General features: G+C 51.0%; 2 protein-coding genes across 8 annotated transcripts in view; one reads left to right on the top strand and one right to left on the bottom strand.

Moving 5' to 3' along the window:
• Positions 1-16,629, top strand: part of HECTD4 (HECT domain E3 ubiquitin protein ligase 4) — a 65,788-nt gene extending 49,159 nt beyond the window's left edge. For all 5 annotated transcript variants that reach the window (XM_041410092.1, XM_041410090.1, XM_041410091.1 and 2 more), the window contains 17 exons: positions 440-619; positions 899-2,205; positions 3,681-3,888; positions 4,499-4,722; positions 4,804-4,955; positions 5,355-5,461; positions 6,229-6,352; positions 7,090-7,280; positions 7,785-7,931; positions 9,162-9,281; positions 9,370-9,525; positions 10,758-10,861; positions 11,686-11,907; positions 12,259-12,425; positions 12,820-13,015; positions 13,308-13,530; positions 14,015-16,629. In XM_041410092.1, coding sequence (XP_041266026.1) covers positions 440-619; positions 899-2,205; positions 3,681-3,888; positions 4,499-4,722; positions 4,804-4,955; positions 5,355-5,461; positions 6,229-6,352; positions 7,090-7,280; positions 7,785-7,931; positions 9,162-9,281; positions 9,370-9,525; positions 10,758-10,861; positions 11,686-11,907; positions 12,259-12,425; positions 12,820-13,015; positions 13,308-13,530; positions 14,015-14,151 — 3,965 coding nt within the window. In that variant the 3' untranslated portion in view covers positions 14,152-16,629. The remainder of the gene's footprint in view (positions 1-439; positions 620-898; positions 2,206-3,680; positions 3,889-4,498; positions 4,723-4,803; positions 4,956-5,354; positions 5,462-6,228; positions 6,353-7,089; positions 7,281-7,784; positions 7,932-9,161; positions 9,282-9,369; positions 9,526-10,757; positions 10,862-11,685; positions 11,908-12,258; positions 12,426-12,819; positions 13,016-13,307; positions 13,531-14,014) is intronic.
• Positions 16,630-17,407: 778 nt separating this feature from the next.
• On the bottom strand, positions 17,408-25,693 carry TRAFD1 (TRAF-type zinc finger domain containing 1). Of its 3 annotated transcripts, none has more exons than XM_041410095.1 (11): positions 25,307-25,693; positions 23,689-23,824; positions 23,564-23,617; positions 22,084-22,339; positions 20,856-21,119; positions 20,400-20,473; positions 19,995-20,210; positions 19,013-19,136; positions 18,511-18,829; positions 18,022-18,094; positions 17,408-17,906 (listed from the first exon to the last, which is right to left on the bottom strand). In XM_041410095.1, exons 1-11 carry the CDS (start codon positions 25,354-25,356, stop codon positions 17,865-17,867), a joined length of 1,608 nt encoding a protein of 535 aa, XP_041266029.1. In that variant the 5' UTR covers positions 25,357-25,693; the 3' UTR covers positions 17,408-17,864. The 3 variants fall into 3 exon arrangements, with proteins under 3 accessions (XP_041266029.1, XP_041266030.1, XP_041266031.1); XM_041410096.1 differs by having other exon boundaries at positions 18,511-18,808; XM_041410097.1 differs by having other exon boundaries at positions 18,511-18,691.
• Positions 25,694-25,727: the final 34 nt, after the last annotated feature.

Genomic DNA, 25,727 nt, shown 5'->3' with positions numbered 1-25,727 from the left:
GAAGAATCATTAATCTTCTTTTTACTCTTGCCCAGAGGGAGAGACAGTGGGATTTAGAGCAGTGAAGGTGACTGGCTGCAGTGAGTTCTTAAAAGTTCCCCTTGGAGATCCTAAAGTTCTTTTGCTGCTGTTGTTTTCAGTACCCATCAGACAGAAATAAAGGATTTTGGGGGAAGTTCTGTTTGTATATTTACATATGTTCAGGCTCATAATTATTCTGTTTCTTTATGTGAATAAAATGTTCTCTGTACATTTATAATTACAGATTATAGTAACTTATCAATATAGAGAAACATTCCTATTTGTTTATTACAAGGTGCTGCAGAGAAAATTCTTACTTAACAGAAGTTTAGCCTTGAAAAAAATCCTAAATGTTACTACTTTGACTTTATCAATGCTCAGAATCATGATGAAGATTTTCTTGGACCTTTTTGCTTAGGAGTGTCTCCTCCTCCTGGAGCTGTACTGGTCTTGCATTCCCTTCCCCTGGAATTCCCCCTGGCAATGGCATTCACAGAACAGCTCTTAACCTGGAAATTAGAAGATGGGGATGGAAAATCTGAAGATGAACTGGATACCATTCCTGCCTCAGTTCTCTTGCAAGTAGTGGAATTTTTAGGTGAGAATGGAGTATTTCCTTAGTAATGAGCACTGATAATGTGCTGGCTCAGGTGGAGAGCTTAGGAAACAAAAACTACAGTTGAAGTTTTCTGAGCTCTTCCACTATAATGAAATTTTCTTCAACCTCCAGAAATTTTCTGCAGTTCTTGGAATAACCTTCCTGTCTTTCTTACTGCTGCCACGACGTTGAAATTAGCTTTTCTGGTGCTTTTTTAAGTGTTACTTTCTGCTGAGAGTGAAGCACTGCTGACTGCCATGCCTTGCCTTCCTCACACAGGCAACTTCCTCTGGACAACTGACATGGCAGCGTGTGTGAAGGAATTGATCTTTCACCTCCTGGCCGAGCTGCTTCGCAAAATCCACAATCTGGAGCAGAAGAAGAATCCAGCAGGATTGTCCTCATCCATCGCCCTGCAGCTCAACCCCTGCCTGGCCATGCTGATGGCCCTGCAGTCAGAGCTGCACAAGCTCTACGATGAGGAAACCCAGAACTGGGTGTCTGGGAATGCCTGTGGTGGCTCTGGGGTTGGAGTGGCCGACCAGGGAAGATTCTCCACGTACTTCCATGCCCTGATGGAAGTGTGCCTGGCTGTGGCAGAAGTCACCTTGCCCATCAACATGAGCGTGACAGCCAATGTGATCTCATCCACCAGTGCCCCAAATCTTAGCGACTCCTCCTCCTCGTCCTCATCTTCCCCAGGGCAGACACCACAGAGCCCGAGCTTGCTGTCCAAGAGGAAAAAAGTCAAAATGAAGCGGGAAAAAACCTCATCTTCGGGGAAAAGAGCTTCATCCAGGGCGGCCGAGACGGACGCGGCGCTCCTCAGCATCGGGGGCAGCAAGCCTGAGGACATGCTGTGGTTCCACAGAGCTCTGACCCTGCTGATAATCCTCAGACACCTGACAAAGAAGGACCCCCAGGGGCTGGGCGTGACCAACGATGCCGTGGCAGACGCCTGCCAGGCCCTGGTGGGACCCACGGCCCACAGCCGCCTGCTCGTCATCTCCGGCATCCCCACGCACCTGGAGGAGGGCACGGTCAGGAACGCCATCAGGAAGGCCTGCAACGCCCACGGGGGAGTCTTCAAGGATGAGATCTACATCCCTTTGCAGGAAGAGGATCCCAAAAAAACCAAGGACAAAGCAGAAGGAGGAGAGTGCAGGACGGAGCTGGAGAAGCCGACGGTTTCCAGCAGCGCCGACAGTTTGGACATCAGCAGCTCCAGCAGCGTCACCCCCGCCATGAGCGTCAGCGCCTCGGCTTCCACCAGCCAGGCTTCCCTCTGCAGCTCCCAGGGGATATCCCGCACCGTCAGCGACATCTCCGTGGACCAGTTCCAGGCGGGGCTGGAGCTGCCCATCCCGCCCGGATTGCTGGAGCAGCCTCACGTGGTGTCCAGCCAGGAGAGTTTGGATCTTTCCCACTGCAGCACCGGGAGCCTGGGCAGCCTGGGCAGCCTCGGGGAGCCCCTGGACAACGTGGAGACGGCGTCGGTGTCGGACGTGGGCTCCATGTACACGGTGACGTCTCTGGACAATCAGCCGCTGCTGGCACGGCCCATCAAGGGCTTCGCCGTGGTGGAGGTAACAGAGAGGGGCCTCTGGAGCCAGGGTTTTTGGGAGAATGGGATCTCTAGGAACTGGCTTTTTCCATGGTAAATGTATGTCTAACAGCACGGGAGACTGGGAGGTCTCAGCTTGGACAGGATGGCTGAGGAGCACAGAATTGCCTTCCCCACATTAACAGGCTTGGGAACAATCCCTGTCTCCCAAAGGACAGAGGGGACTCAGTAGTGGAGTGATCCAGCAGCAAGTGGAGAACAGAAGGAAGTAGGGAAGAACTCCTGTGTGTTCCAGCTTGCAGAGCTCATTTTCACAGAGTGCTGCTGAAGCCAAGGCCATAAATGAACTCTTAAGGGATTAAATCCCTGGAGGATTGGTAGCTGTGGAGCACAGCAGCCAGTGCAACTTCCAACTGAGGAAATATTTAAACTGCTCTGCAGAGGCTGGGAGAATGTGTCGGGGGAAAGATCAGTTAATTTCCTCTTTCATGTGCCTTTCTCTAAGATTTGTTCTGGCCACTCTGAGATGAATTTAGAGATTGGGGCCCTTTTGGTTTGACCCACAAGGCAATTATTTAGTGCTTAATCAGTACCTTTTCACCTATTTTGAACCACCTATGGATTTCTCTATGAAGCTACTTCAGGAGAGATGATAAATTTTGTTGCTGTCTGGTTCCAGATTAATTTTTAAAAGCATTGTGGGTGGTTGCCATCAGTACTGGGTCACTGCAGGTGTTCAGCCCTGCACAAGAACCTTCCTCTCTGCTGCTTCCACAGATTGCCTGCTGAGGTTTATCAGGAGCTTCCAAAAGCACAGCCATTCCTGATAGCCTGGGAATGGAGAGAGATGTTTTTGTATAGTCTGGGATTGTATCAGTTCCTCTTTTAGAAGAAAATCAGCTTATTCAGATGAAAGCTCTGCAAGCTGCTATTCTTGAGCTGTTAATTGACGTGAAGACATCATTGAAATAAAGCATTAAGTGTGGAGAGAAAGCTGCCAGAGTGTTCACATGGAAACTGTTCCAAGTCTGGAGCTGCTCTGGTAGTGGTTATTCTAGGAATCAAAGGAAGTTGCTGTTCCCCTTCCCAGTCTGTGTAGCTGAGGCTTCAAGGCCTGTGCTAATTGAGATTTTTCAGAGTGGAGAATTGAGGCAGGGACAGCAGAGTTACAAATAATGCCAGCTTACCTGGCTGACACCTTCAGCTCCTTCACTGCTGTTCCCAGGGGCTGTTTCCTGCCTGAGAAATGGGATAGCTGGATCAGAGCTGTGCCTGGTTAACTCCCAGCATGAGGATTTCAGTGCTCTAAGAAAGAATCTTTTCCAGGCTGAACCTGAATTTTGGCATCAAATTATTGATGCAGCAGAGAAGAGAAGCAATAATTATTTAGATTATCAGAATGGGGAGGGGGGTGGAAGCTTAAACCCCAAATTGCTATGAATGGAAGTGAATTGGTTTTCTCAGAATTGCTGTGAACTGATTTCATTATTTGTACAGATAAGGTCAAGAGCTAAAATAGAGAAAATTCGAGCCAGCCTCTTCAACAGCAGTGACCTCATTGGCTTGTCCAGCCTGGATGGGGAGGATGAGCTCATGGAGATGTCAACTGAAGAGATTTTAACTGTTTCCACTGTAAATCAGAGTTTGTTTGACACCCAGGGGAGCCCAGCACTAGAAGATTATTTCAATGATAAGTCAATAAAAGGTAGGTGGTTTGATATTGGCAAATCCCTCCTGTGTTCAGCATTTTGGGGGATGAGCAGGGCTCAGACTCTCCTTGGTTCAGTATAAATCAGGGGTGACAGCAAGCCCAGGGGTAAATTCCAAAGTAAGTTTTATCCCTCCAGGGGCTATTTGCAAACTGAACATTGCTCAGTTGTCCACCCAGCTACTCAGATAAATCATAAATAAATAAACACTCCTCATCAACACAAACAACTACTGATTTAATTCTTTAGGGGTTTCTTTTTGAGAAAATAGCCACTGAAATAACTTCTGACTGCTAGTTCAGTTGATAGATGTTGGTGTGTTCCTGTACAACATAATTTCTATCCTGGCATGATAAATAAACTGCTTTTTTTCATCCCCACTACTCCCTCAAGTAATAGTTACAGGATATGGCCAATTCTCTGTCTTTAATGGGGTGCAGAAGGAGCAGGTTTTCCACTGAAAAAGTGATTTTTTTTCCCCTGCAAAAGAGATTTTCCGTGTCAAAGCAGAATGTTTTATCTGAATGCAAAATCTATTTTCACATTTCACATTCTAACCAGTTCTCATGGCATGTTGTACCAAATTGCTTGTTTTCTTTTAATTAGGTGAAAAACTGGTCCCAGGTGCTCGGGAAGTTCTCACAGAGATCTTTAAAAGCTGTGTCCATTCGGAACAAATGCTGAGCCTGACCCCAGCCAAGCCCATCAAGGTGGCTGACATTTACCTCAGCAAGGAGCAGATCAATTCCCAAACCCCTGGGAACCTCCTCCACGTCTTCTTCACCAACGTCCGCCCTCCCAAGAAGGTGCTGGAGGACCAGCTCACCCAGGTAGTGCTTTGCCAGCTGTTGTCAGCCTCTTTTGGTGTCCCTTGAAAGCACTGGGTAATGATTCACTTTTTGTCTTGGAAGATTTTAAGGAAATATGGAGTTCCCAAGCCCAAGTTTGACAAGAGCAAGTACAACAAGGCAGGCAAGGAGCAGCACCCGGTGAAGGTGGTGAGCACCAAGCGCCCGGTCACCAAACCCCCCACCAAGGAGAAGTCCATGCTCAACAGTGTCAGGTGGGTGTCCTCAGCCTTGTGGCACTTGTGGAATATTGGATTTCACTGTAGAAATCCAGGTTTCTATCCCCCATCCCTCTGTGCTTCTGTGTATTGGAACAGGGAGTGGTGTTAATGTCAGAGCATCTCAGGTTTCTGGAAATTATTTGGCAAATTGTTTCTTTTTCCAGAGATTGGGGTGGAGGTGTTGGGATCTATTTATAGAACATTGGAATTGTGTTCATCAGTGTTCTATCTCAGTGCACTTATCCCAAAACACAGATCAGGTTGGACAGGGTTTGGAGTAATCCATGGCAGGAGTGGGACTGGATGGGGTTTAGGATCCTTCCAAAACAATTTTGGGATTTTGTGAGCAGATGAAAGAAAACTTTTGATCCTAACACCCACTTTGTCCCTCAGCCGAACAGCCTTAAGTGAGAAGAAACCCACTGTAAAGCCCAAATCTCCTGAGAAGAGCAAACCTGAGGAGAAGGACCCTGAGAAGTCTCCCACTAAGAAACAGGAAGGTGGGAGCTGCAGAGAATTTTTTACAGTTTTATCGTAGAAAAATATTTTTATTGACATCTTTATATGACTTCATGATAGGTCTGGTTTGTCTTTATTTCTAACAAGTCTATTTTTTTTTTCTAAATAGTGATTCAAAATGCTGGTTTTATTTGTGTCCATGTGAATCTGGGCCCATCAGTGTGAGAGCAAACAGTTCTTGCAGCAGTGTGTAGGGCATGAAAACAAACCAGACAGAAAACTTCCTAAGGGGTTGTTCCAAGCCTTTGGTGTAGTGAGGGTTTGGGATATTATGGAATTGAACCAGGTGGGTTTAAATTGTGCTTCTCAATTAATATTGGGGAATTCTTCAGTTACAAGTGGGAAATTGGATAAAAAAGATGACTGAGAAACCTCAGAACTTCTGGAGGAGACAGCACAGCCAGGGGGGACAGGGGTTGTGCTCAGATCTTTCATCTGCTAGAAGAGTGAACAGAGACGAGTTTGGACTCCCCTCTTCCTGGCAGAAAGTGCCAGGTTAGCTCAGAAAAGGGGAATTTCAGCATCCAGCCAATCCCACTGGGGGATTTGAGCCCTTAAGGGGAGTGAGAAGGTGCCATTGACTGAGGTGGACCTGACCAACGTGTGATAGATGGAACTCCCTGGGAAGGGTCCATGGTGGGATGGGACAGCAGGAGGAGGCTGGCAGCAGCCACCTCCTGCTCCTGGTGGGGTGAGCACTTCATGAACTCGAGTCATGAACTCTTTGCTGGTCCACGTTTGGTGGCAGTTCCTGAGGAGAAGTACCTGACCCTGGATGGGTTTCACCGGTTCGTGGTGGACCGCTCCAAGCAGGACATCCGGAGCGTGTGGAGAGCCATCCTGTCCTGTGGCTACGACCTGCACTTTGAGAGGTACAGCTTGCAAACCTCTTTGAGGGGGTGTTACTCACTGTGCTCACTTGAACCCAAGTGTTCCTAATCCAAGAAGCTTTAACACTTCCATCCATGGCTGCAAGGCCTGTAGGGAAATCATTTATTTCCTCAAAATACATTTTAAAAGTCGTGTGCTGTCCAAATGCAGGTCCTGATTTCTTTGTCAGCACAGCATGGCTGATAAAATCAGATGCCACAGTGTCCTTTAGAGCTTCCAAACTATATAATAAATTACCTGGAGGGAACTGTGGCTCCATGTCTGTCTCTGCTTTCCTTCCCCAGCAGTGCACTGGGTCATTGTCTAACTGGCAGGGTTGTTACTGGGTCAGAAACGCTTTAGAAGAGGGAACTGTTAAATTTCTTCTTAATATTGTAGAGGAAGAAAGTCCCTTAAATGAATTCTCCTTATCTGCCTGTGTCAGGCCATAGGCTAATTGCCCCTTATCATCTCCAGAGGAGATAGTGCACTAAGAGAGCTTAATAGGCAGAGCCTTTGTGCCTAATTATTTAATACCAGTGAGGAGAAGTGGCTGATGAATCAGCTCTTGGCCTCACACTGGGATTCTTGTCATGGAACAGCTCTGCTTAAGGAAAGGGGGGTGAAGAGCAGGGCACCAGCTTCTACTCCAGGTGTAGTTGTACTCCAGGTGTAGTTGTACTCCAGGTGTGGCTGTCCAGCACCCTGTGAGCGAGCAGCTCTGCCCTGTCCCTGCCAGGTGTGCCTGCATCGACGCCCGACACGCGCAGAAGGCGTCGCGCAAGTGGAGCCTGGAGATGGACGTGGCGCTGGTGCAGTACATCAACCGCCTGTGCCGCCACCTGGCCATCACCCCCGCCCGCCTGCACCCCCACGAGGTGTACCTGGACCCAGCTGATGCTGCAGATCCCAGGATTTCCTGTCTCCTGAGTATGTAGGGATGGCTGGCATAGAGGCTTTTTTCAGGAGAAGAGTTGGAGTGCTGCTGGTGTTCCTTTGGGGGTTGGAGGCTGGGTGGGATGAGGGGAGTGCTGAGTCTGGCTCTTCTCTCTCCTTGGGTGTGCTTGGGCAAAGTCAGGGATGCACTGCAGCTGCTCCCTGCTCTCCAAGCAGAGTTTCCAGCTCAGGCTGGAGCAGGAAGTACCTGGTGAGTTCAGCTTGCAGGGGAAGGAAGGCTGGATTTGCACAGATTTTAGTCACCTAAATCCTATTCTAAGCACTTTAGGAGGAAAATTCATTGATAATGGGAGATTCTGGACTCACACCCAGAGACTGGAGATCCAGGAAGGAACATTAGGGATGCTGTTCCTGCATCCTCAGCACAGGGATCAGAGGGGCTGCTTTGTGTGGCTCCTGGACCAAACCTGCTGGGATTTGTAGGAGGATGAGGGACAGGGATTTGCTCTGTCCCTGACTGAGAGTTTCCCCGTGCAGATGTCCCCGTGGAGAGCCTGAGGCTGCGCTTTGCCCTGCTGCAGTCCCTCAACACCACCCTGGAGACTTTCTTCCTGCCGCTGGTGGAGCTGCGCCAGACCGAGATGTACGGGAACAGCATCGCTGCCTTGCTGCAGGAGGCCAAAGGTCAGCGGGGCACTGACCTCGGGGCACGACCAGGGACACTGACCACGGGGCACTGACCATGGGGCACGACCAGGGACACTGACCACGGGGCACTGACCACAGGGCACTGCTAAGGGCCACTGACCACAGGGCACTGACCACAGGGCACTGCTAAGGGCCACTGACCACGGGGCACTGACCACGGGGCATGACCAGGGACACTGACCACGGGCCACTGACCACAGGGCACTGACCACAGGGCACTGCTAAGGGACACTGACCACAGAGCACTGACCACGGGGCACTGACCACAGGGCACTTCTCTCTTGGTTTGCTTTTAAAGAACAGGGGGATTATCCTCGTGACACCACAACCGCAGAGAGAGTTGTTCCTAAAGAACAGGGGGATTATCCTCGTGACACCACAATGGCGGAGAGAATTCTTCTATCTTCTGTGTCTGTGTGTCTTTATCCTGTTGGGAGTATCCAGAAATCAAAACTTTGTTAATTATCAAGCAGGTCAGGTGAAAGTCTCAGGACTTTGCTGTTGTAGCATTAGCAAGATCAAGAAAATGCTCAAAGTGTATCAGAGTGTTTTTGCAGCCTTCATTAGACACCAAAAATCCCCAAGATTTGGGGCGTTACATTGCCCAGATTAGTTTTCTGAAGAAGATGCAGCACTCACCAGGGGTGTCAGTCTGTGAAAGGAGGTTTTTGTATTGGCCCAGCTGGAAAAAAACACTCCTGAACCAGTGTGGGGGAGTGAGGAATGTTCAGAGATTTCTCTTCACAGAGATATGAGGTATTAAATATATTTTTGGGGCAGTGTCACAGCCCTATTTTTTATCATCATTTCTTGCCTGTAGCTTTACTGTCAAAACATCTCAGATTGCTGAAAACTATTTGGCAACGTGTTCCTATTTACAGAGATTGTGGTGGAGTTGCTGGGATCTATTTATAGAACATTGGAATTGTGTTCATCAGTATTTCATCCCAGTGCACTTATTCCAAAAATCATGAGGAACAAATAGATGGGACTTGGAGAAACCTGGACTATGGAAGGTGTCCCTGGTGGAACTGGATGAGTGGAATCATGCAAACCATTCCATGATACTGTGAAATAATTTTAAAAAAAATTTTAGATTAGCCGTGTCTTACCTACAGTTTTGAAGGGGAAATTTTTATTCTACCACTTTCCACTGGAAAATTTCAGGGGTAGATTAACTCTGCTGAAATGTGTTTGTTTCTTCAGGTTTAATCTTTTATGACACAAAAGTCACTGTCATGAACAGAGTGCTCAATGCCACTGTCCAAAGAACTGCTGACCACGCGGCCCCAGAAATCACCCTGGATCCCCTGGAGATCGTTGGAGGTACAGCCAGCACCGATCCTCTCCAACCCCAACAGCTCAGAGCTGCTTTGTGAGGCTGGAGGTTCATTTTCCCCTTTGTGTTGGACAGGGGAGATCCGTTCCTCTGAGAATTCCTACTTCTGCCAGGCCGCGCGGCAGCTGGGCTGCGTCCCCTCGTCCCAGCTCTGCGTCAAACTGGCCAGCGGGGGCGACCCCACCTACGCCTTCAACATCCGCTTCACCGGGGAGGAGGTGCACGGCACCAGTGAGTGACACGGGACAGGGACAGGCAGGGGGACAGGGCTCCATGGCACCAGGGAGTGGGGACAGGGGGACAGGGCTCCATGGCACCAGGGAGTGGGGACAGGGGGACAGGGCTCCATGGCACCAGGGAATGGGGACAGTGGGACAGGGAGTGGGAACAGGGGCTCCATGACACCAAGAAGTAGGGACAGGGTTCCATGGCACCACGGAGTGGGACAGGGGACAAGCAGGGGGCACAGGGCTCCATGGCACCAGGGAATGGGGACAGGGGGACAGGGAATGGGAACAGGGGCTCCATGACACCAAGAAGTAGGGACAGGGTTCCATGGCACCACGGAGTGGGACAGGGGACAAGCAGGGGGCACAGGGCTCCATGGCACCAGGGAGTAGGGACAGCAGGTCCGTGGCACCAGTGAGTGGGGACAGGGGATGGGGCACCAGGGAGGAGGGACAGGGGGATCCATGGCACCAGAGAGTGGGGACAATGTACCAGTGAGTTGGGACAGGGCTCCGTGGCAGCAGGGAGTGGGAATAAGGGGGTCATGGCACCAGGGAGTGGGGACTGGGACAGCCCAAGTGGCATCCCCCAGGGACAGCCCAGCTCTTCACCATGACCTGTCTCATGTGGACTTTAAGGAGCAGCATTCCCTTGTGGATGGAAAAGAATGGGATCCCCCTGGAATGTTTGCACCAGGAGGAGATTGGGTTTAAACCATTGGATGAGGGATTTCAGCTTTGCAGAGCTGTTCCATAGGATATTGAGACAGATCCTAAAGAGCAAAGGGATTCCTGCTCTCCAGATCTACATGGGCTGTGCTGGTCCTAGGTGGAGATCCATGGGGGAATATGGAGCCACACTTCTGACATGACCAGCTCCTGTCACCTGTCTGAGGTGTAAAGGGAGTGCACAGCCATCAGCTGAGCCAAGGCTCCATGGGGCCTTCTCCCACGGGGAATTATTGCCTTCTGAAGGGCTGTGGTGGTACTGACAGTGTTTATGAGGAGATAAATGTTGTGGCTGTGGCTCAGCAGCTGTGCTGAAGCCTGGAGCATCACCTCCATTGTTGCAGGACAGCCTCATCCATCTCCTAATCCAGCACCAAATCCCATATGCAGGCCAGCTGGTAGAACAAATATTCCTGTTGTTCTTGGAGTGCTGGAAGGCAAAACAGCATTTAGGAATTCAGCAGGAACAAAGGAATATTTTCATTTTTTTCCCTCTCTCTTTTCCAGGTGGATCTTTCCGTCACTTCCTTTGGCAAGTGTGTAAAGAGCTCCAGAGCTCCTCCCTCTCCCTGCTCCTGCTGTGCCCCAGCTCTGCTGTCAATAAGAACAAGGTGTGAGATCCCAGTGCCAAAAATGAGGGTTTTTTTCTCTTTTTGAATGCTGGGTTAGAACAGGAGCGGGACACATTTGGTCAGAGGTGCAGAGAGAGGCCTCAGATCCATGAAACCAAGCAGGTCCCACATCCTGGGAGTTGGTGAATTCCATGTTGCACCTCTTGTGTGCAGCAAGTACTTGGAGAAGGAGCCAAGGCAGCAAAATGGAGCAGAGTTAAAACTCCTGGGCAGCACTCAGAGTGAGTGAGGTTCTGTCTGCCCCAAACCAGTGAACTTCCATGAATTTTTATTCTGTGGCCTTACTCCAGGAATGTCACCAGAAAGGTCTGTCACCTTACCAGGAGAATAAGATGCTCCATCCATGCTATTTAGTGTCTTATTTGGTGCAGTAGATGTTCTCTAGAAACAAGATAAAGTTGATGGTCCAAAGAATTCTCAGTAATTCCTTGGAATATTCTTAGGGTAGGAAACAGCTCAGTTCCCTCAGCTTAAGACCAACTGTGTAGCAAACCTGGCTCTGCAAATCCAGGTTCAGAAACATCCCACAGCTGAAAGACTTGGATATCAAACTGGTGTAACAAGTCCAGAAAATCCTGTGAGTGTTGTCAACAGCTTGGCAAAATGGGAACCAACCAAAAAGGGGTTGATTGGATCAGGAAGTGATAAGGTGATACCAGTGTGTAAAATACAGGGACTCCCACTGTGCTGGAGCAGATCCTTTGGTATCCAGCTGAACATTTCCTGGCTGGAACAGAAAGGATACACTTGCACAGGCCTGCTGACAGCTCAGTGCTGCCCTGTGTGCCCTGTTCTCTCCACAGGGGAAGTACATCCTGACCCCCAGCCCCATCACCTACGCCGAGGAGCAGCTGTTCCATTTCTTTGGGCAGCTCCTGGGCATCGCCATCCGAGCCGATGTTCCTCTGCCCCTGGACCTCCTGCCCTCCTTCTGGAAGACCCTGGTGGGAGAGCCCCTGGATCCTGATGTGGATCTGCAGGAAGCTGACATCCTCACCTACAACTACGTCAAAAAATTTGAAAATGTAGGTCCCTTTTTCCTCTTCCCTCCTTTTCCTCAGGATTCCCCCACGGCACAAATGTGCCTGCCCTCACTGGTGGCTGCCAGGTGGTTTTTGTGGAAGCAGGGTTGGGAGATGGGTTGATTCCTTTTGGATGCAGGATTTTACATCCTGTTGCCTTGGAGAAGTTTCCCACGCTCCCCTACTGCCTGGCACAGTGGAATTCCGGCTTCTGAAATATTTACTGGAATTGCTAAACCAGGCCAGAACCCCCAGAGCAGGATTTTGCTGCTGGAGTGAGTCCCCGTTGTGGGGACACCTGTGACGAGGCACTGCCGTGCTGGTGACCAGGTCCTTGTCCTTGTTCTGTGACAGATCAGTGACGAGACGGAGCTGGAAGCTCTGTGTGCCGAAATCGCCTCCCAGCACCTGGCCATGGAGAGCCCCGACTGCCCCAACAAACCCTGCTGCAAATTCACCTACCTGAGCCTCACTGGGGAGGAGGTGGAGCTGTGTCCCAGGGGCAGGCACATCCCTGTGGGGTAAGGAGCAGCCTTCCAGGCAGGATGTGGCACAGAACGTCTCTGGAATTGTTCTCCAAGCACAGCCTCTCCAGGGGTGCTTTTGTAACAAGTTGGAATGATCTGGGAAAGCTTTGTTTTGTGAGAAGTTGGTAGAACTTGGGGTCAGTGGTGCTGCTTGGCTCTGTAAGAGACAGAGGAGCAGGGCTGGTCCCAGCTGTGGGGGCTCCCAGAGGGATGGGCAGGTGGGAGGACAGCAGAATTAACTGGGAATCATCGGAATGCAGTGTGTATTGCTAACTCTGGATTGTTCCAGATCAGGATCTCTCCATAAGACCCTTCCATATGTAACACAGGTGGGGCTCAAGGGCTCTCCCAGGTGTTCCTCCCTCATGCCAGGTCTCTGCCCCTGCAGGTGGGAGAACAAGGATGTGTACGCAGCCGCCATCCGGAGCCTGCGGATGCGGGAGCTGCAGACCCCGGAGTGCATGACAGCAGTGAGGGCAGGGCTGGGCTCCATCATCCCCCTGCAGCTCCTGACCACACTCACCCCCCTGGAGATGGAGCTGAGGACCTGTGGCCTTCCTTACATCAACCTGGAATTCCTCAAGGTGCTTTGGCCACACTCCTGTGGGACACAGAGGGGGATCCTGCCATGGGAAGGTGGGAGGGGAGAATCTTCTGGTTTTGGTTCCTCAGCCAGGACATCCTTGGGGAACTGCTTGGACATCCCTTTGCCCCCAGGGAAGTTTATTAAGATTTCACTGGATTCAGGAAATAATAGGGTGGGGCTTGTGCAGAAAGGAGTAAGAGTTTGAACTTCCTTTATTTAAAAGTGTAGTGGGGAAGGTTCCTGAAGGGAGAGAGGTGAGCAGCAGTGGACACGTGTCCCTGTCCCCTCAGGCACACACCATGTACCAGGTGGGACTGATGGAGACCGACCAGCACATCGAGTTCTTCTGGAGCGCCCTGGAGATGTTCACTCAGGAGGAGCTCTGCAAGTTCATCAAGTTTGCCTGTAACCAGGAGAGGATCCCCTTCACCTGCCCCTGCAAGGACGGCGGCCCCGACACCGCCCACGTCCCCCCCTACCCCATGAAAATCGCGCCCCCCGACGGCGCCGCAGGTACGGAACGGCCGCTTCCCGAGGGAAAGGAGCTGCTTCTGTTCTATCCCAGCCTTCAGCCCCCCTTTAACTGGTGTTTAATGAACAGGGACAAAGAGGGGCAGGTGGTTATGAGGGTAAATCAGGAGAGAATTGGGGTTTAAATGATGTAAAGCTAAAATCTCACATAAAATGTGAACTGCATCCAGTGGGAAGTTCCCTGCCCATGGTGGGAGAGTGGAACTGGAGCTTTAAGATCCCTTCCAACCCAAACTGTTCTGGGATTCCACAGAACTTTGCCCTTTAGAGATGCAGAGATGGCTTTTCTATTTGTCTGAAATGCTTTTAAAATCATTAAACTATTGTAAAAATACTGGCATGAGGCCTGATGGGAGAGAAGCACAAAACATTTACGATTGGAGAGACAGGGAGGGATTGGATTTTGGATCCCCTGAGGAAGGAGGTGTTGGGCTGGGCGTTAACCCCTGCCGTGGCTGTCGCGCAGGTTCCCCGGATTCCCGGTACATCCGAGTGGAGACGTGCATGTTCATGATCAAGCTGCCGCAGTATTCCTCGCTGGACATCATGCTGGAAAAGCTCCGTTACGCCATCCACTACCGGGAGGATCCGCTCAGCGGCTGAGCAGGAGCAGGGGATGCCTGGAGGAGACTCCGTGACTCTGCCCAGTGGAACCCCTTCAGTTCCCATCCAGCACCTCCCGTGGGATGAGCTGGGGGTTAATTTATTTCCTGAACCTTCGTTCCCATTACAGTAATTCCCGGAAGACTTCCATTTTGTATTCGTAGACTTTGTGGTGGACTGGTTCTTTTGCTGCCTTGTTTGTGGAATATTTGTAGGATAGTTTAGTAAAGACCGGTTTGTGTATAATTTAATTTGGGGGAAAAAACCTTTCCACCTGTACATTTCTAATTTTGTAATCCACAATGGTCTGCCCTGTGCAAACACCACTGGCAGGGAGGGCATTCCGAGGCCGGGAGCCCTCGGAGGGGAAGGCTCATGGATCGCTCTCCCCGAGAGGTTTTTGAGTACAAAAGTGCCAGGTTTGGGTGTGGGGAGGGAATCACTGCATGGGCAGGTGCAGAGCACAGGCAGGATTTGTGGCACTTGCTTGAGGTTTGAAGCAGAACTTTGCTGCCAAACTGCTTTTCCACCTTTCCACCACTTTCCTTGAAATTTTTCTAAACTCTGACCAAGCACATGGGGGCTGCCACAGGGAACTGGGGGGTTCAGCTCCACACTTTTGGGAAAATTTCCAATAGAACAGTGAAAGGGTTGTGATTCCATTGGTTCCTGCCCTAGATGTTCTTGAATGTCTGCTTTGCTTAGCAACAAAATAATTTATTGTAATTAAAATGTGAGCAGAACAAAACAGCTTCTCTCCAAAGGGTGTAAGATATCACAGTCCATCCCAAAAATCCGGGACTTTATCCCATTTCCCAATGAGCTCTCAGAACAACCAGGGGGTGCTCAAACACCTGGAACTCGTTTTTGTACTCAAAAATCTTTGATCCAAGAGCAAATTATCTTAAAAACTTCTGACACCCGGCAGGAGGGTGAAGTCACCCGCTGGAAGATCAAGCTCCTGTTTGTGTGGAAAGCTGGGAGGCAGCTGCGGAGCAGGAACAACACCACGTTCCACTGGTGTTCCGTGGAATGTTCTGGATGGTTCAGAGCAGCCCCTCCACAGGTGTCTCATCCCTCAGCAGGATTTCTGGGACACTCCAGCTCTGCTGATCCCTCGGATCCTGAATTCTGAGGAAGAGAGCGTCCCAGAATCCGTCGGTGCTGTCCGTGAGCCGAGTGCCGGCGCGGAGCCGCCCGGGAGGCTCCGGCTGAGGTGACTGAACCTTCAGCTCGGTGTCCCCTGGCTCCAGAACAGCTCCCGGGAATCCCAGATGTATTTATTGTACATTATTGTGAATAGTGGGAACGCTGAGCGCGTGGGATGCGGGAGAGGCGTGTGAGTTCGGGATGGGTGTCCTTGTTCTTCCGTGAGCGAGTGGGAATGGGAATGCGTGTGCAGCACTCGTAGGTAGTCGTCGGCATCCGGAGTCTCCCAACCCCGTGGTTAGGAAGCTGTTACCCTCCCAATGCATATTGCCCTGTCCAGGGAACAGATCCGTGTAGGAAGAATATTTACTCTTGAATCTCGTCCATTTCTTGGTAGAAGCGTTTATGTAGCTCAGAAACCACTCGGAGCAAGCGGGAACACCTGGAGTTTACAAAGACCAAGGGAAAAGGAAGCCGAAGGGGCGGCCTGGAGCCGGTTTGTTCCCAGGCAGGAAAGGTGGGGAACGCCGGCTGGATTCCGTGGCAGAGCTGTGGCCCCGGGCTGGGCTCTCTCTGGGCTTCTCCTGGGCTCCAATCCCGAAATGCCGAGGGGCCATCCCAGAGGGCTGCGTGTGCCAGCGGTTCCCAAGGCTCCAGTTCCAGCTGTGAGTAAGAAACTGCTGCTGCTGTGTGTGTGCTCCTTTGGGAAGCACATCCGAGTGGAGCACACCTGCACCCGGCCCCGGGCGTGTGCTGGAACGTTACTTGACCCGTATTTATTACAGTTAATTATTTATGATTACAAATAACGAACTTCTCGTCGCTGCCGTTTGCACCTGGGGGTGTAAATGAAGCTTCTTCTACAGGACAAATGTCGCACCAATAACCAACTTCCATCGACTTCGGTTTGTTCTGGAGAACAGGATGAGCCCCACAAGAGGAATTGTGGGAGATTTTTGGCTTTTTTTTTTTTTTTTTTTAATTCCATGCTCCTGGGAAGGAAGTGCTGCAGCACCTCAGCTGTGGCTCAAATGGCCTTTTAATTAAAGCTTTTCTAATCATCCTTAATTCCTCGTGCTTTAAATGAACTTGACATTGTCTGTACTAGGCTTGTTTGTCGAAGCAAAGATTGGTTTGTGATGATTATTATTATTTTTTTTAATATATATTCATTCAGAATGTAAAATTATACTAAACAATGGAAAAACTCTGGAGCTGGGTATTAGTTCTAGCTTGGTGTGTGTCCATCTCGGTTCCATACACGGCATTAACCTGTAAGTGCTCTTGGCCATCGAGTGTACACCTGCATAAAGGAGATTCTTAACATCCCTGGAGGTGTTCGTGTCCTTCTTTGGGGCTGCAGGGAATGGGATCTGCTGCTGGAGCTGCCTGAGGCACAGGAGCAGGGGGAGAGAGGGAGCTGCAGCTTTCAGCTGGAATCCCACTTCTCTGGGCTTTGTGTGTGCTTGGAGCACAACATCAGCATTTTGTAGCAAAGGGAAGCACCTCAGCCACTGCTGAGGTTGTTCCTCTGGGATGTTCCTTGTGTCTGAGGCACAGCACAGGCTCTGCCACCTCAGTCATTAATTATTTGTCATACTTAATGATTCTTGACCCACAGCATCCTATTATCCGTCCCAAACATCAGGGACCAGCTCCCATTCCCTGATCTTCCCACAGCTCTTCTCCCCAGGAATGGGAAGAACCAGAGTGTTGGTGTCCCTCTGTTTTTAAATACTTTTATTCTTCTTCTCTTGTCTAAATAAACACATTTGGTGGGAGCATCTGTAAAATGTCTTTATTTTAGGAGGGAGTTCCCTCCAGCCTTTGTTGGGCTGTTCCAGTGGGATGGAGCTGGCACCTGAGACAAGGCCTGGGTAATGACCCTGCCCCAGGGGTGGCTAATTAGCCCTGCCAGTGCCATCTGCTGCACCTCCTTAATTAGGCTGATGCTCACGGGTGTTATCCAGGTTCTGCTCCACTTCCCAAAGCCCCAGGGATTCCAACAGTAACAGAACCCAGGGCAGGGAATAACAGGGGCAATGGATCCTCAGCCAGGGGCTGTGCTCCTGTGTCACCCCAGGGGACAGATGGCACTGCACAACTGTTTGGGACAGCATCAGAGAAATTTTATTCCAAGAAACTTAAAAAGCTTTAAACTTGAAAATGCAGCACTGAGAAGCCTTGGAGCCCCAGCCCCTCAAGCCTGCTCTGCGTGGGACAGGTCTGGAGCACTGACTGCTCCCTCTTGGTGTCACCAGCTGTCCATGAACATTCCAGGGCAGGACGCACCCACAACTTGGGGTAGCACAAGGAGCCCACACGGACACAGAACTCAGGTGGGGCCCAAGGTGAGACTCAATTTGATGCCTTGGGGGTGGTGCTTGAGGCGATCAGAGACATAAAAACCTGAAGTTTGCTCTCACAGATTAAAAAGAGATTTAGAAAATGGTCACTGCCTAAAAACTGAAGCTCAGTGTCAGAATTTGCTTGTGCTTGGACCAAGGGGTCTGGCAGAGCCCGGGGGCAGGGCCGGGTGCTCCACGTTTTCCACAAGCACTGGCTCACTCCTCCGGGTGTCCGGCTGCTGGGCTCTGGGCTTTTGCCTTATGGGAGGGGGAAAAGAAAAATGCTGTTCTCAATATGACTTCCTAAGGGAGGGCTGTAAAAAGCAGCTCCTTGTCCTGGCAAAAGCATCAGGAGCTGTTCCTGCAGCCTCACCTTGGAGCTCCGGCGCCGGAGGCCGCTGCGCCCGTCCGGCAGCCCCAGGCTCCTTCCTCCTGCGGCGCTGGAGCTGCGGGACAGGGACAGGGACACCTTCAGAGGAGGCAAAGCCACCCGTGCTGGATACACACAGGACAGCACAGCAGGGAGACAGGAAAGGTCAAGGGAGAGGCCCTTGAGTCTCCTCTGACCCTGGCCCAGATGTTTCAGCAGCAGAACCAGCTCCTGTTCAGAGCCCAGTGAGAGCAGAGTGCTCCCATGGACAGGTACTGAGGCCTTAACCTACATTTTATCCCAGTGACCAGCGGGTCTGTTCTATTTTGAGGTAAAAACCTAAATTTGTTGTTTGAAACTCAGATAAGCACCAGCAAAATGAAACTGGGTGAATCTGAAAGCCTTCGAAAACCTTTTCAGCCACAGGCAAAGCCAAGGGGATCCAGATTTGCACCATAAGAAGGGGAATGGACCAGAAGGCAAAGGCATTACCTTGGCTGGGCTGGAGAAGCTCTGGAGGAGCTGGAAGTGAAGGTTTCTGCCTGGAAGTGCTGAGCAGGTCTTGCCCGGGGTGCTGTCCCAGCTGCAGAGTCACCTCTGTCCTTCCGTGTCCCCTCGCTGCCACTCCCCTTCCCGGGCCTGCCCCGCGCAGCCGGAGCGTCACCGGCTCTCCCTGGAGGGGACAACGCTGCATTCCCAGCCTTGGCCACCTCCATCCTCAGCCTGGTCCCTGCAGCAGGGCACAGCCCCAGCTTCCCAGAGCCTTCTGCGTGCCAAGGAGAAACATCTCCTGCAGGGACAGGACGTGGAGCTGAACAGGAACAGTAACTTCAGCATCAAGAACGACCCCAGTGTCCACCCCAGGATCCCCAAGGACACAGCTCCAGTGATTTAATCCTCCCTCCCTAAACCCAGACCAAGAGCACAGGACGAAGATTTTTGAGAGAGAACAGGGTAACAGCATCTCCCCAGGGAGCTCAGGCAACACCCAAACCTTGGTGCCGGATGCGCCGCCGAGCCGGCTCTGGCGATTCCTGTCTGTCCCCATGGAGCTGGGCTGGCAGCTCCCGAGCTGGATTGTCACCTGTGGGGCTGGCAGGGCGCAGGTCACAGTGGTGCTGCAGCAGAACACACAGTGCTGGTCAAGTGAAGCTCGCTCAGGTGAAAATTCCTGGGAAAACACTGCGGAGCAGCAGCACTTGGGGATGTTAAGGTGAGTAGGGAATTGATATTGTGGAATCCCAGAATGGTTTAGAGATCTTAAAGCTCATCCAGTTCCATCCCCCTGTCAGGCTGGACTGGGCTTGGAGCACCCTGGGTTACTGGAAGGTGTCCCTGCCCATGGCAGGGGGTGGGATGGGATGGGCGTCAACATCCCTTCTAACCCAAACCATTCTGGGATAAGCTCTGAAGTTTGATCAGATCTCATTCCCAGAAGAGATTTTGCTGTCCCCCAGGAGAGGAGAGGCCCAGAACCACCAACCCAACCCCAGCTTCAGCAGTTTGCTGGGACTAGGAATGTGGATGAACCATGACACAGAGAATGGGTGAGCTCAGCATTCTCCCATCTTGTCTGCAGCAGCAGCAGATTCCAGAGGACTCTTCCCTGGGCACGCCCCTCCAGGGCTGGAGTCTGTTCTCTACTTCCCCTCCCACCCAGTTTTACCCTTGTGCTCCTCTCTTCCCTCAGCTGACTCATCCAGGGTTCAACTTCATTTTCTGTGTGATTCAAACATTCTGATTGTGCAACTCCAGGCCCTTTTGTTTCATTACAAGAGCTTTCAAATTAATCCAGTACTTTTCAGGAGGAGCCTCAGTGTAGCACAACCCTTCACATGGATCCCAGAGCTTTGTGTGGAAAGATCTGAGCCAGGGGCAGCTCCCTGAATTCCTGGAATGTGCCACAAGAGCCCCTGGGATTGGGCCCATCCTCAAACAATAGGATGTGACCCACCAGAGCCTGTCCTGTTCAGTACCTGGTGATGAAAGAGAATCTCCTCTTCCAGCTGGATGCCACAGAATTCACATGGAATCATGATGTCTCCTTCTGCCTGGACAGCCTGGGGCTGGGATGAAGGGCCAGTCCTGTGGCTGCTGGACCCCCCAGCTCGCAGACCACTGTATTCCCATGGATTTGGAGAAGAACTTCTCTTACTGAACGAGGCAAAGGCACTTGCTGGGTTACACCCTGTCTGTTACACAAACAACATGGAAAAATCACCTTTCCTGATGAGCCAGGGGGGCACTGAAAACAACTTTCCCTGGCAAAAACCCAAACGCCAGAGTTCTCCCCATGTCACCCACAGCCTTCCACACGCTTCTCAGTGACAGCCACAGAAAAGTCTTCACTGCAAACCCCAAGACACAAGGATTTCTCAAACCTGGTGAAGGATGAGATCTTCAGCAGGACACAGCTCCTCACAGAACTCGCAGGGCAACATGATCATCTCCTTGTCTGCAAGAGAAGGAAGGTTACATCCTCTGTGGAGTCTGGTGAAAACACCTGTGGGGTCTGCTGCATCACCAAACCCTGTGGTGCCATTTCTCCTCTCAGAACAAGCTGCACCCCAGCTTCCCCCCAGATCCTCCTTCCCACCATTTTTATTTCCACAAGAACCTTGTTCCCCACCTGGGCTCCCACCATACACCAAGGTTAGAGACCCACTACTTTTAATAAGCTTTTATTTTTTCACTTGCTGCTTTGCTTTAGGAGTCTCAAAATGACTGATTTCCACCTTTTAAAATACCTAGGTAATCTTTTAACATTCCCAAAATAAATTTTCCTTTTCCCCTCCCCTCAAATTTAAGGATGAACCCCACCACAACAGTGTTTATACCTATGTTGCTGTGGCTTGATGTGCTAAAGGACCTTGGAGAGTCACAGGAGAAGATGCTGGACAGGTCTGTTCCACCAAGGTGGGCAGATTGTCCAGGCTCTTTGGTGTAGTCGTATTCCCAGAAATCCCTGGGAATGTCAGCTGCAGTATTATGGTGAGGATTATTCTCACTTTGCAGGCTGAGAGCCAACACATAGTCCAGGTCATCATTCCAGTCTTCAGGAAGTTGGGAATGAAGGATTTCAGGTCTCTCTAGCTTATCCCCTTCCAAAGACAAATACTGTAAATTTGGGAGAACATCAAACCTGCCACCAGCAGCTCCCTCTGGACATCAGACTCAGCCCCAGGGTTCTCCTGCAGTTCAGCATCTCAAAGCCAAGGGCACCTCTAACAAATCCAGGAGGATGGAGAAAAATCATGGCCCAAATTACAGGGAGCAAACAACTCCAGTTTCATTTTTAAACCAGGTACTTTGAGACAAAAAAAAAAAAAAATGAAGCTACTGGGCTTTTATCCCAGGCACCTCAGCACTCCTGGCTTACAGCTCATCCCATGGGTAAACATTCCCACCTGGTGCCTCTGGAACATTCACTATCCTGTATTTGCACAGAAAGGAATCACAAAACCTCACACCTGGACCAGCTACCAAATGAGCAGCCAGTTCTTCTTCCTTTGTCCACTTTTTCTCACTTTTGATTTCTTTGTGCTGTTCCTGCGAATGCCCTTAAGGTTCTTGTCCTTAGGGGTTCTGTCCCTTAAGATTCTGTCCCTAAGGTTCTCTCTTTAGGGGTTCTTTCCCAAGTTCTGTCTTTAGGGGTTCTGGCCCTTAAGAGTCTCTCTTTAGGGGTTCTGGCCCTAAGTTTCTGTCTTAAGATTCTGTCTTTAGGGGTTCTGATCCCTTTAGATTCTGTCTTTAGGGGCTGTGTCCCTAAGTTTCTGTGTCTTAAAATTCTGTCTTTAGGGGTTCTGTCTTTAGGGGTTCTGTGTTTTAAGATTCTGTCTTTAGGGGTTTTGACTTTAGGGGTCCTGTCCCTTCAGTTGTGTCCCTTAAGGGGTCCTGTCCCTGCAGATGTGTCCCTTAAGGGGTCCTGTCCCTGCAGTTGTGTCCCTTAAGGGGTCCTGTCCCTGCAGATGTGTCCCTTAAGGGGTTCTGCCCCCCCCGTTCTGCCCCACAGCCCCTCTAAATCTCTTTCCCCGCCCTGGCTCCTCCCAAGCCCCTCCCCGGTACCTGCTCCCCGCGGGCTCCTCGTGGCTCCACCGTCGCTGCCGGCTGCCGGCGCTGTCCCGCTGCCCTTGGCTGCCCTCTCCCGAGCCCCGCAGACCCGGGGGTGCTCCTGCAGCTCCCGGAGCAGGACGTGGCGGCCGCAGCGCCCGCAGGGCTCGGTCCTGGCCCCGCAGTAGAGCTCGTGCTCCTGCAGCTTGTTGAAGGCCAGCTGGATGTCACAGAACTGGCACAGCACGGGGCGCAGGGGGCACGAGGACGCCTGGGAAAACACACGGGGTTACTCTTCCCATGGGAACGCGGAGTTTTCTCAGCTTTGGAGCTCTGCTGTGTCCTCAGCCACATCCAAAGGAACGACCTGGAGTAAGCTACGATGTGGGAATGCAACAAGGATGTGCTGGAGGCACAAACTCGGCAGCTGAAGCTCTTCAGATGCTCAGGACATGGTTTTAAGTCTGCCAGGGTCACGTGGAGCTTTCTGGATTTTCCTTTCTCCTCCCTTCAGGCTTAAGGATAAATCCCACCACAACAGTGTTTATACCTATGTTGCTGTGGTTTGATGTGCTAAAGGACCCTGGAGAGCCAAAGGAGAAGATGCTGGACAGGTCTGTTCCACCAAGGTGGGCAGATTGTCCAGGCTCTTTGGTGTTTTAGGTACAACCCAAAATCCAGTTGCATTCCATGAGCCCAGCTAAAATCCACACTGGTTTTTAGGGAACAGACTTACACCTCATTTACGGCTCAACAAGAACTGCTTGGACATGTTCTTTACCCACAATGAACCCCCTTCAGAAGGGGTTAAAAACAGATAAAATGTGTGATATTTGCAGATGCTGCACTAATAAAACATCATCATTTGCTCTATAATCCAAAAGCACCACGCACACACAGGCAGGATTAGCTACTCCCAGGGTTTAGAACTGGACAGATTTCCAAAGAAAATCCTTTTTCCCTCAGCAATCAGCAGGCTGAGGTGGTGGTTCCAGAGCTGTCTCTAAAGGAGCCCACAGGAAGGGAAGGGATGACATTTATAACAAGATTGTCTGTGACAGCAGCCAACGGGATTCAGAACTCAGAAAATCCCACTCTGGCCTATTTTAGTTTATTTTACAGGCTATTTTTAAAGTCTGTTTGGACAGATTGAGTTATTAAAAGTCACATAATGGCTCCAGCAGAAACATGAAACAGAAAAGGAATGAAAAAAGTCAAGTCAATCATACTTTAAATAGCTATTTTTCAACTGGCAAGGACAAAAAAAAATCACCAATTATCACAGATACCCCTTAGATACGAAGCCCTGAGTGGCTCAGGACTTTAGGGCAGTTTCCAATCCCTTCTCCCAGAGGCTGAGAGTTCAGGAAGCATCCCTCAATAAAGGATGCACAAGCTCCAGACTGGAATCCAGGTGCTGGCTGACAGAAAGGCTCTGGAATCAGTGAAACACCAGAGCATCCCTCAAGGGTTCAATAACATAAAACCCACCAACCTCATGATCCTTCAGGAGGCTGTTTTCCATCTTCATCCTACACTTGCAGGTGACCTACAGCAAAGAGACCTCATGAGATGAATTTCCACAGAAATGAGCAGCTTCAGAGCAGAGATGTCTCTCACCTGCACGTGCTCAGACTCAATGTGGTTCTTCATCTCAGACTTTGGGATGGAGTCGCTGCAGTAGGGGCATATTTCAATATTTCTTCTACAGTGGATTTCATGGATGATGAAATTGACTGCAGGAATATCCTTTTTGCTGTGAGAAAGTCGCTGAGGTTACTGAGCAGAAACACGCTGACAACAAATCCAAGCAGTTGTTCACAACACAAAGATAATGCTAAGGAAGATTTCAATGAATTCATGGTTTAAAAGTCAGTAGAGAAAGACCCAGCCAGGCTTCAAGGTACCAGCACAGGTGGATATTAACGTATTTAACATGCAAAAGTCACACTGCATTCAGATAAAATCCAGGAGGATTTATTTCCTTATGTGAAAGGCAAATCTTGCAGCACAAACAAGTTATCGCCAGGGATCAAGTTAATAAATTAGTCTGAGAAGATAAAAGTTTCTTCCTGAAAATAACTTGGCTCTGAGAAGTCAAACACTGCTTTGGAAAGCAGTCAAAGAGTGCTTTTTTATACCTGACAGATCCTGTTCCAGGATAATGGAACCATGGAATGGTTTTGGTTGGAAGAGACCTTAAAGCTCACAGGGACACCCTCCACAGAGCAGGCTGCTCAGAGCCCCAGCAGTAACAACACAGCTCTGCACCCCAAAGTTCCCCAACTCACCTCATTTTACTCCAAATTCCCCAATTCACCCCATTTCTAAGATGCTCATTTTCTCAAACACAAAAATACCAGAAGGAACTGAGGCACCTGGAGCTCAGTCCTTACTCCTGCCTCACACAATCAGCATCATTTCTACACGGATCATGCCCTTTCCAAGAAATCCACCTTGAAAGCACCTACATTAATTTTATAACCTTTTGTTTGCTAAACCCACAGCTGTTCCCTCCCCTGCCAGATCCCAGGCACCCAAAAGCCTGGCAAAGCAACAAAGTCCAACAGCAGCTACTGAACTGCACAGACCAAACAAACCAGGCTGACGTTGCAAGAAATTGTCTGGATTCTGATGTCTCTTGGGGAAAAACAGCTACAGAAAAAGTTAATTTCTTTAGCTGCTTGAATTCGAGAGGAAATTTGTGAGGTGACTCCGTATCAGCCACTGGGCTCTGCAGAGTGAAGTAATCAAAGAAAAAACTCCACAACAACACTGCCTACTGATCCTATCTTCGTATTTCTGCTCCTGAGCCACGGAACTGCTGAAGAAAAACTTGGAATCGTGCATTTAGTGCGGGTCTCACTGAAAAGCCAGCCTGGATTTCCATCCCAACGTTTCGGTTTCTATTCAGTTCCCTCTAACTCAGAAGGGAAATGCGACGCCCCAGCGCTCACGGAAAGGCCCTACGGTCGTCTCCGGTATTTCACCGCCTTCCAAGGAGCTGTACCCCGATGTACCGGCGGGGTCGGCTCGGCACGGCCCACACCGAGTCCGACCCTCACCGACCCCCGGGCGGCCCTCACCGGGGCTGGCCCTCACGGACCCGGCCCCTCACGGCCCCCGGCCCCTCACCGGGGCTGGCCCTCACGGCCCCCGGCCCCTCACCGGGGCTGGCCCTCACGGACCCCGGCCCCTCACGGACCCCGGCCCCTCACGGACCCCGGCCCGGCCTTACCAGTTGCCGCAGAGCCGGGACTCGGCCGCGGGCACGGCGGCGATGGCCATGGCTCCGTGTGGTGCCCGCTCCCCTCACAGCCCCGGGCACCGGGCCCGGCCGCTGCCGCCTCCGCTCGGCGGGGAGAGCGCTGCGAGCGACCGGGGGCGGGAGCGGCGAAAGCGCGGCCCTGCGGGGATCGGTCGGGTCTGCCGACCTGCTGAGGGTCGGTTGAGGGTGCCGGTGTCGCCTGCCAATCTCCGGTGCCGATCACCGGTGCCGATCCCTAGTGCCCCGGCCCCGATCTGTGTCGGTGGCCCGGCCCAAGTCGGGTCAGGTCAGGTCGGTGCCAGGTCAATCTCTGCCGCCCCCGCCCGTGGCGGTGCCGGTGCCCGCTGCGTCCCGCTGCCCGCGGCGGCCCCGCCCCGCCGGCCCGCTCTCC

Source organism: Onychostruthus taczanowskii, unplaced genomic scaffold, assembly GCF_017590055.1.
Source record: "Onychostruthus taczanowskii isolate IOZ18803 unplaced genomic scaffold, ASM1759005v1 scaffold32, whole genome shotgun sequence".
In the NCBI taxonomy this organism is placed as follows: Eukaryota; Metazoa; Chordata; class Aves; order Passeriformes; family Passeridae; genus Onychostruthus; species Onychostruthus taczanowskii.
Note: the sequence above shows the minus strand (reverse complement) of the source record. Positions and strands in the feature narration are given on the sequence as shown.

Bases quoted from the DNA above. Each gene is read 5' to 3' on its own strand.
- TRAFD1 (XM_041410095.1), bottom strand. From the start codon at position 25,356: ATGGCCATCGCCGCCGTGCCCGCGGCCGAGTCCCGGCTCTGCGGCAAC. The intron at 23,618-23,688 runs GTGAGAGACATC...TCTTTGCTGTAG, and splicing joins TTGAGTCTGAGCACGTGCAG to GTCACCTGCAAGTGTAGGAT. The intron at 19,137-19,994 runs GTACTGAACAGG...GTTCTGCTGCAG, and splicing joins AGATTCTCTTTCATCACCAG to CACCACTGTGACCTGCGCCC.